Source organism: Seriola lalandi, unplaced genomic scaffold (genome assembly GCF_002814215.2).
Source record: "Seriola lalandi dorsalis isolate HSWRI2012SDOR001 ecotype SW California unplaced genomic scaffold, Sedor1 jcf7180002052080, whole genome shotgun sequence".
Lineage (NCBI taxonomy): Eukaryota > Metazoa > Chordata > Actinopteri > Carangiformes > Carangidae > Seriola > Seriola lalandi.
Genome location: NW_019522633.1, coordinates 10666 through 21228, shown reverse-complemented (window position 1 = coordinate 21228; position 10563 = coordinate 10666). Strand labels below are relative to the sequence as shown.

The window sequence follows — 10563 nt, the reverse complement described above, 5'->3', positions numbered from 1 at the left end:
GGTATATATCTGAATCAGACACTCTGATTGGCTGTGACAGCACCCTCTGGAGCCAATAGGAATGTAGAATTGAGCGACGTGACTCTAGACGTCACTGGCAAAGAATGCGGATGAGAACCGATGGTGAAGCACACAGACAGAGAACCTGTAAAACTACTCCAGATATTTCATAGCTTTTAATGTCAGTGTATCGATCGATGTCACTGACTCTCGCACAACAAACAGGGGCTCGGTAGAAAACGCAGATTTTGTAATTAAAGTAGAAAAAAAACGACGTTGTGGCGCTCTGAAGACGACGTGCACGCTGCCGTGGGCGTAAGAGGGTTAAACACCAACACCGACGGAAGTGAAGAGTGTTCAAGAACACGACAGCATCGGTTTCACCACAAACAAACGTTTCCATAACGACTATCAGAACGTGTTGATGCCAAGAACCACAGCCGGCTCAGTCACAGGTAAACAGCTGCGTGATGACTCAGGGGTTATAGGTCGACATGTTTTACACACATGTGACATTTATCCTGGTCTCCAATCAAAAATAGAGACAATAAGAAAGAAACTATCAAAAAAGGCAATTCATCAAATAATAAAAGATCAACACATTAACACAACATTAAGATTCAGATAAACTGACAAAGTATAATACCTGTTCCCACCTCCTCACTACAGCTCAGTTTTTAAACATATTCAAAATGGATCATGTTTACAATTCTTTTTCCAATTGATTGTATTTTTCTTAAATGCATCTATGGAAGGAAACAGTAAAAACCACCTGATGAAACTTGGTTTAGAAAATCCTGAAACTGCTGATATTTTTGCTCTGAAGTATTTTTATGTGGTTTCCAGCTGCTGCTTTGTGTATGTGATTGATTGCCAAAAATAATGAGTTTAATCTTCCTTAAATTCAGTGATAGTTTGTTAGAAATTAAACCAACTCTTCGGAGATTTAAATCCCTCTTTGACACAGAGTCAAACCACAGCGGACCAGTTTAAACCAGCAGCACTGTGCCGGTAGCAGTCACTGGTGAACGTCTCACATGACTCTGGAAAAAGTCCCTGAAGGATCCAAATAATTGTCCTTTGTTTGGTCTTTTTCACCACAACACACACGTTTGATAGATGCATTTGACTGTTAACCTGGTGCTCGTACTGAAAGTCACCCATCATGTGACCAAGCCAAACGTTTCAACTGGTAAACGTGTGGATGCTAGTTTCACATCCCAGTCTGTAAATGGGATTTTGACATAATAAGTTAACAAGCAGGGGGCCTGAACGCATCATTACGTTTGGTCTCTTTCAGGTTTGTGAGGCTGTATCAAAGTTTGTGTTGGTCAAGTGTTTTATTGATCCTCAAGTTGATGAAACAGGAAAGATCTAATACTTCCCTCAAAGCTCAATAGAAAACTCGTAGAGATTATAAGACATGCTGAAATCTGAAATTTTAATCATGGCTGAAGCTCAGAGAGAGAAACTGGTTGCAAAATTAAATTCCCTTTGACTCACCCAGAGTCAAAGAGCAAGAAACCCTCAGGTGATCTTTGATTCAGAGCTAAACTTTAAAGCTCACGTGGGGCTTCTATCCAAACCTGCCTTTTCTTAAGTGTAATCTCTCTCTCTCTCTCTTTAGCTCTGAGTTGATCGTACTGTCTCCATGACGACCCGAGAGCAGCAGGAAGTGATGAACTATTTAAACGTCAACTCAAAACAAACCTCTTCCGCCTGGTTTTTTTAATCATTATAATTATTTTGTAAATTGTATTTTATTCCATTTTCTTGTTAATTTTCTTATTGTTTGCTAATGTTATTACAGCTTTTTGAATCTGTTTTATTATATCTCGTCAGTTTTCTGACTTTTTCTGCCCTTTTTCTTTTTAGCTCAGTCGTCTGTGAACTTTGAACTGCACTAACCTCTGTGACAAGTGCTGTGTAAATAAAGTTTGATTGATTGATTGTAAAAACTGTACATAATTAAAAGACATTTCTATCATATTCTTGCCAGTGCCCCCCAGCTGTAAATAATAATTCAGAGTATTATAATTAATCAATTAACGTGACCTGGCCTCAGATAAGGGACAAAAAAAAAGAAATCTATGGATTATTTTTTTGAGGGAACTGGAAATGCTGTGAAAACATTGTCTGCTAGCTTCCATGTTGCACACAGGAACACACACAACACATAAACGGCGGCGTTTACCTTTAGCGTGACGAGCAGCGTGACCGTCTCCACGGAGTAGTAGCCTCTGTCGACGTAGTCTCCCATGAACAGGTAGTTGGTGTCTGGAGACTTGCCTCCGATCTTAAACAGCTCCATCAGGTCGTGGAACTGACCGTGGACGTCGCCGCACACCGTCACCGGGCATCGCACCTGAAGGGGACAGGTAACAACGTTCACCGGGTCGTCTCGACCTCACGGCCATGACAGTTCAACAGTAACGATACACTGATCAGTCTGAACTGTTCTCACTGCGAACATTAACAGGAATTCTGTTTTTGAAACGAAGCACCGACCTTCATTCTGTGATTAAATACTCTAAACTCAAGAGTCACTCACTTTTTCCAGAGCTTTCTCACCTTCCATGTTTAAACATAAAGTCCAACTGCAGGTCATTATTAGTAAGCAATGTAAATGGGTGCGAATATAGAAAATGTGTGAATGTTGTTCACTGTATTTTGTGTAAATCGTATATTATTTTCTTGGTTTCACCCAGAAGCTTTTGAGAGCTAAACTGCATCTGTCTGTAAAGAGAAAGTAAATCTCAACCTGTGGGAAACACTGTCAAGACAGAGAATGTGTTTTTTTTAATATGAGCTAAAATGACAAATTATTGAGCTTTTTATTTAACAGATTTTGGGTGGAAACAATTTCTACAAAGACTCAGTGGCATTAAAAAAAAAGGAAAGAGTGTGAGCCTGCAGCTCAGCACACACACAGTTTTCAGTGTAAACAAGGTGTGATATTGTTCAGACATATTATGCTCAAAACAGGCCAGAGGGAACAAGACTGAAAATCAGACCCAGATCATTTATTATTTCTAAAATATAGAGACAAACATCCATTATGAATAGAAGAAATTTTAGTCAACAATAACGTGTAAAAATACTGTTTGGTTTCAACTGAAGCATCAATCTTTCCATCAGAACATGTGAAAGCTCATCTTCGCCTACATGCATTGATCCGTGCTGTTTAGGGCATTAACTTGACCTCTCGCACAAAAAGCTTTCACCATTTTTTATTCTAGTTCCTTTCCTGCTGCAGGTTGGAAACGTTCCAGCTGCTGAAGATTACACCATCTGAGTGCGAACAGTCTGTTGTCCTGATCTGATGCTTCTCTGCTTGTTGATGTGTTTTTGTGCAATTTTTTATTTGTTTCAAAGAGTCTGCAAATTATTCCAATTAAACTAATCAAAACTGGTTTAACTGGTTTGTTTTCGTAAACATATACAACACCTTTTTGTTTTAGAGTCACTCATTTACTACATTTATAGCAAACTGTAGTTAAGATTACTGTTTTGTACTTTATTCATATTTACTGTTACAGTAAAGGTATAAAGCAGAAGATTAAACTCTGTTAATTTCCCCTGTGCAGATTACAGATTAAACCACTTGTATAAATCAATTTTCTTCATTTTGTTTCTATATAATTGATAAATAACTAATATAATCAGTAAAAACTGACCGACATGGACTTCCATTGTCAAATGATCAACTAATTATATAATTCAATAATAATTTATACTACAATGCCTAAAACTTATGAAACTGACCAACATAGTGTCCTACCGCACGTCTTCTAACTAGGGTATTTGATTGTTGGTTAAAGGGTCGTATTTCTATGAATCAGAAAATAGCTTTAACCAGGCTGATGATAAATAACTTATATTATGAACTGATGATTAAAAATTACCTTTAGTTTCCTGCCTGACAATCATTTCAGCAAGAGCATCGAATCTGTTGCTGTTTGAGGTGCCACTTTCTTATTACTTAGATTCTAATGTCTAATTCCTTTAATATTAGTCGTCCAGCTCTATATGAGGACAACATGGCCGCCACGGTGGCCAGACTGTCCCATTAATGATGATGAGTAAGGGTTTGATTTCTCTGTGATGTTGAGAGGAGACTTGGGCATCGTGGGGAAAACTCACCTCCTGAACATTGGACTCCTTGGTCAGAATCTCCTTGGCCTGGAGGAGACAAACACACAGATCATTTATTTAAATACTCGACTTTTTAAAAGGCATTTTATCAGACACTATAGTGACCGTGTGAGCAGACAGAGGGTCAAATAAAACTCTTCACAGACACACAAACAGTAACGTTTAGCCTCCGCGACAGACCGATGGGTTACTTTGAGATGTCGAGCCTGTGGACTTGAAATTAGTTGGTCATAGATAGAAAAGCCAAGAAACACTGAAGTGCGTTTAAAGTATTTCGTTTTCAAATAACTTATTTATCCAACTAACAGGCCAAAACCTAAAAAGGAGTCCATGTTGGGTCTGAACAATTAATCAAGAAATTTTCAAAATTGCAATATCCAAATGGAAGGAGCTGCACTTTTTTGACAAAGGTAAAACATGTCACAACATACAATTATAATCGAGGCTTGGTGCTACAGAGATGCCCTGGTCCAGAAATCATATTCTCCAGGCAGAACGGACTACAGAAAAAAATCACATTCCCACTAAAATCGAACAATCGCATTTTTTTCTTTGCTCATCGTTCAGCCAACAGTGCGTTTCCACTGTTAATACTGGTGAATTATCATTAAACACCACCACTAGAACTGAAGCAATCAGTTGATCAATCAATCACAGCTGATGGACAGAAGAATAACCAGAAACTATCATGATAATCGATTAATTGCATCAGTTTTTCTTTGAGCAGAAACTGAAACGATAACAAATATTCAAAGACTTCATTTGATGTTTTACTCAATATTTTCTCAGCAAAGTGGCTGTTTTTGGTGTTCCACTACATAGTTAATCTCAATTAATAAATAGGCAGATTGTTTGTAGCAGCCCAACGCACCATGTGTCCTCAGACATAGCTGTGATATCAGCGCCTCGTGAGAACTGAACTGTAGATGTTGAATACAAAACAAAATGATTGATTTCTCTCCATCAAAAAGAAAAAATGATTAAATTTTGCAGCCAAACAGAGCAGAAGAGCTCAGTTTATCTACAGTCATAACTTTGAGCTCTGCTAAACCGGGACAATCATTTATTGTTATTTCAAGACATATCACTGTACAGATTTCTCTAATGCAAAAATAACTTATTTGCAAGTAGCGCTACAACTAACATTTTCATTATCAAACAATCTGCCAATTTCTTTTTTCAAGCAAGCGGTGAATTGTCAAAATATTCAACTAGCTGAAGGTGACGTCTTCAAATGTCTTCAACTCGAGTCAAAATATTAATTTTACAATGTATGACAAAGAAAAGCAGCAAATATTCTCTTTTGAGAGGCTGCAATATGGAAAGATCTGGCATTTTTACATTAGTATTGTTTGAAATATAACTCAAGAAATTATTACTTTATCAAAATAGTGAATTTTTTCAACGAACTGAATAATCAACTTATTGTTTCATTTCTATTTGAAGGCTGTTGCTCTATAAACCTCACATAAGCTGGTACAAATTGTGATCTACCTGACCTTAATATTACTGAATTCTATTACTTTTCCCTCCATTAATCAGCATCACATTGTTCAACCCGAAAATAACTCAGCTGTCAATCCTTACTGAAAACACCAAGGTTTTGAGTCTTTGCTTTCATTCACTCAACACACACAGGACTAAAATTATTCCTCCACACGTTCAGTAAAGAAATCGGCCTTCAGCTTCTCGGTAGTATGGCCCAAACCTTTGTTATACGGCCTGTTATGACAACATTAAATGTAGATGATGCAGAAAAGCTACCGAACGAGTTGTTTTATGGTGCAACAATCCGGAGGTGACGCCTGAAAACTGAGGCTCATTGACAGGTTTATGCAATAAAACGGTTGATCAATAAAGACAGGGCGCGGTGCAAATCACACCATCTACACTCATTAATATACATATACTTTCAACACATAAGTAAGAATATAAAACTCAAAATTAAGCATTAGCTGAGTCCTGATGTGTGCGCAAACTGTAGACTTATTAATAAAGGGGCAGTAAAATGGTCTCCGTCTATTTGCTGGTGATGATGTACAAGATGCGAATTCTCGGCCTGTGTCCTGAGACGACGGTTCTCGGATAACCGTCCACATTAGCACCGTTTGGAAGGGCCGGACAGTACACTTTGCCAAAATACAACATATAAACAAAAATAGTTAGCTTTAGCTTCAATGCTGTGACACATTAATAACCCCCAGGATGACTGGTCGAAAACGGGGCGAAAATAGCCGCCTTGCCGTTCCCTCATTCCAGAAATTAGTCGAGGCCGCTTTCGCAATCTAGGCCACATTGAAAGCGAGGCCGACTGAGTCAGAATTAAACCCGAGCAGATATAACCCACTTACCTTCTCGCAGAGTGTCCTGACTTGGTTTTCCGTTAGCTGCTTACACTCGTTTAGCTGTTCGATCCATTGGTCTAATTCTTTAGTGAAAGATTTGTCTTCCATGACAGCCGCGGTAGCTTGCTAAGCTAGCTGTGTTAGCTACCTGAAAAAACAAACTGGCCTGTGTCTCAGCGCTAGCTGCTTTAGCCCTTAGCTCGTCGTATTGTTAACCCGATCTAGTCCCGCCAAACCGGTTGGAAAATCAACGATAAGACCAAAAAATAATGAGCCCTTCACTCAACTTCTATCATGATAAATGACCGATTTTAAGTTACCGACTTTAAAAACCAGTTTTTATGGGCCGGGGGAATCAAAAGGGTCGAAAGTCCCCGATGCGGCAGACCGTAGCTGCAGGAGTCAGCGGCGTCGCAGCGGCTAGCCGATTTGCTAAAAGAGCTAGCTACAATAACATCCGGGCATTTCAGCAGCGCGCAGAGTCCGCGCACCGGCGACACCGCGCGGACAGACGTTGAACTGCAATATAGTAGAAAGTAGCGGGACAAACATAGGGGTCGTGTCAACAAGAGAGGACGCAACATATATTTGAGAGGTCGCAGGATGATGAACAAGAAAAAAGCGACCCAAACGCCACCACCTACAACTAATAGTAATAATAATAATAACAATAATAATAATTGTCCAATGATGTGGAAATTTGCCTTAGACTTTACAGGCTGGTTAAAACACTGTAAATCACAAACAATAAGTACAATTTAAAAAAATAATACAACATGCACAGTCCAGACAACAATAACAGACATGATTCCTTATGAGTGTTTCCCTCTTAAGGCCAATAAAACCATTCAACCTGAGGAGCAGTGGTGGAATGTAACAGATGCTGTCACAGATTTCCATTGTCATCCAGAAAATTAGCTACAGCCCAAATCACTCTGGATTTCCACCTCATCCAGAATTTCTCAATAAGGAAGTAAGTGTAGTTGAGCTTCAAGACCCAGTTTAATTATTATTATTATTATTATTATAAGCAGAAGCAGTTGAAATAACTTTACCAGAAATAAAGATTTATGATGGTAACTTCTTACCTGCGCAATACATTTAAAATCCGTTATTATTCTTATAATTCATTTTATATACTTAGTGTATTATTCTGTGACTGTGACCGCACCAGCTGGGCGGTTCTCCGCCTTCTCGTTGTCTTCCGGACCGGTGTACTCGGAGCATTAAAAGAAGCGCACCAGCTGGTTGTCAACAGTCAGTGAACGACCCAGAGACGCGGCCATATGGCTGCGTGCATTACCTATAGACTGTGTTTAAAGGAATAATCTAAAAATCTTCATATACAGTCTGTGATTTTACGGCACAAATCAAACCGTGTTGTCGGTGGCTGTATCCACTCCAGATTCGGCCACAACAATGGCTCATCTCACCCAGAATCCCGCCGATAAAGAGAGGTGAGTGTTTGTAAAAGCTAGCTGTTAGCCTAGCTAAGCTAAAGCTAACAGCCCAACCCCTATAGGAGTTTTTTAATTTAAGCACAACCTGGATATCTGCAAAGGTAACGTGGTTATTACGTGTCACTGTGGTGAACGTATCGATCCTGAACGGCGAGCCTTCAATTCGGCATACATTTAATTCGGATTTATACATTTTTAATCAAACAAAAACGACTTGTTTGGTCTACACGAGTCACTACAACCGAAACGACTCAGTACGGTTGTGGAGTGAGCGGCTAACTGTGTGGTAAACCAAGTTCAAATGTAAATTTTAATAAACCACGTTTACCACTTTATCACCTGTAAATAACCGTTTCTTATGAGTTCGACATAAAGTCACGATTTTACAACATCTGTAGCCGAAACCGTTGTGACCGTTTAAATAACGTAGTTTTTACATGGAGTTTGGCCTAGCCGTCGATCAGCGGACATTAGCCCTTTAGCATGACGTGTAAAACTCCTTAAACCCGCACATTTCGGGATCCCCCACCACGTCATGTCGGACTTTATGGCAAAATACAACAGAGAGACAAATCGGTTACATGTCACACGGTTATGAAATGGGATTTATCATAAGTCTGACTAATCTTTCAATCATTAAAGTAATGGAGGGACGTGTAGTTTCTCACCCACTGTTCATTCAGGCCACTGGTTTAGTTTGTGTCCTCAAACCTTTGGCCATGTTAACTGTTGAAATGAAGCAGTGTCTACTTGTGACCCCTCTTCGCAGGAAACTTTGCCCTCAAAACTTGCAAAAAAAAAAGCAAATATTAGGGATAAGAATTAAAATCTGTGTCAGAACTTTGTTATTTCTTCTTAATCTATCCCATGATGCATCTCTCGGACCCCACATATATCCTGTGACCCACAGGACAGGAACCACTGACATAAGACTAAATCAAGCAGCGACTCTTCACAACTGAAAAGCTGAAGCAGAAGAACATTCAGCATTTTTACTTGAAAAAATTACTTAAAGAATTAATCAGTTATCAAAATAGTTGCAGGTCTTTTCTCTGTCGATGTACCACTTGATTCAACTTTATAAAATGTATTTCTTAAATGTCATACAATCTGAAAACATCCCCATCGCAATTTAGATTTTGCCTGCTTAACAGTCCAAAACCCAAAGATATATGGAGTCATAGGGCTGCCAGAAAAAATAATACATTTGTAAACCAATGAGAAAATAAATGTGGAATTATAAACAGGATCGTATAAATGAATAAATAAGTAAATAAAAATGTCGGAATATAAAGACAAATAAATAAAACAATAAAAAAATGTTTTTACCTACTGTGGATTTGTCTTTGCTTTTACCTTATTGCAAATGCGGAAATAATACAGTTTTGAGTGTTTGAGCAATACACTGTCTATTCAGTATAATGTCATATAATTCAGCTTACACCAAAACTTTATTTACGAGCAGCTGGTCTGTCATTAAGTGTGTAAAGTTAAAAACGAGTGATGGAAACATGTGAATTTAAAAAAAAATCATCTTCACTGTAATTATATATCGCAAGAGGAGGAAACCCAGCTTTACTATCATATTACTAGAAGGAGTTGTTTTTATTCAGTCATCACAAATAATACGGTAAATATAAACAATATAGATGAGAGACACCAAAAAACAGACAACTTAACAGACTCAGGCAGAAGCAAATGCTTATATATATATATATATATATACACCTGCCTACATTCTTAATTAAGCCTCCCACCAAAAGGAAAAAATCCTCTCTTGTAACCCTCAGAAACAGCTCTGAAAACCAAAAGGAAGTTACACATTTGTTAAATTTTATATTAGCTTTGTTCCATAATTCAACACCAACAATAGAAATAGATCTCCTTTTAATCCATTCTTTAGCTTTTTGTACAGTACACTTTCCACTCAGTGGAAACACAGAACATTCACAGACATCGCTTCTGTTTTGCACAAAACTACAATGGAAACCCGACAGCTGTTGGTTTGTGTTGTGTTGTGTTTGAACGCCTCCTCTCAGCTCAGTGTGTTGCCGTGAGTCAGTCTGTGCTCGTCGTCTGTTTCAGGTTCATCTGCCTCTATCCAGTCTACATCAACAGTAAGAAGACGCTGGCTGAAGGACGCAGGATCCCTGCAGAGAAGGTGACTCTTGTTGCACATGTTCAGTTTTTGGCTTGATTTCTTCATTTCTTACTTTGGGAGCAGCTCCTTGTTGTTGGCAGGGACTCTCAGGCTACGTCCACACTACCACGTTTTCATTTTAAAAGGAAAGCGATCTCCATCCACAGCAACACACCTGAAAACACAAACATACATGAGCAATCACGTACACTGAGCCTGCATGAGCCGGTGTAGTCTCACAAAATAATACGAAAGAGGAACAGCAGAGACAGCTGTAGCATTAAAACAGAGAATGTAAGTGAACAGCAGCTGCAAAGACAACAAGGTCAGTAACACTGTCATTCATCATCATGTTGTATTCACCACTGGTAGTCCAGGCTGATGAGAGCCAATCAGGAGAGGCCGTGGGTGTGACCTCATCGTTTACAAAGGTCTCAGTTTCTGTCCGTCCAGACTACAACAC

The 10563-nt window shown here is 38.9% G+C and overlaps 2 protein-coding genes across 2 annotated transcripts in view; one reads left to right on the top strand and one right to left on the bottom strand.

The window, feature by feature from the left end:
• Nucleotides 1-2080: 2080 nt before the first annotated feature.
• Nucleotides 2081-6941, bottom strand: LOC111649884 (serine/threonine-protein phosphatase 2A catalytic subunit beta isoform-like). The gene is made up of 3 exons (XM_023399574.2): nt 6507-6941; nt 4144-4182; nt 2081-2365 (listed from the first exon to the last, which is right to left on the bottom strand). The coding sequence occupies exons 1-3, from the start codon at nt 6606-6608 to the stop codon at nt 2096-2098; spliced, it is 411 nt and encodes a 136-aa protein (XP_023255342.2). The 5' UTR covers nt 6609-6941; the 3' UTR covers nt 2081-2095.
• Nucleotides 6942-7729: 788 nt separating this feature from the next.
• The window catches only part of srp19 (signal recognition particle 19), a 6115-nt gene continuing 3281 nt past the window's right edge, over nt 7730-10563 (top strand). Inside the window, exons 1-2 of the mRNA XM_087172120.1 lie at nt 7730-7957; nt 10046-10151. Coding sequence (XP_087028246.1) covers nt 7920-7957; nt 10046-10151 — 144 coding nt within the window. The 5' untranslated portion in view covers nt 7730-7919. The remainder of the gene's footprint in view (nt 7958-10045; nt 10152-10563) is intronic.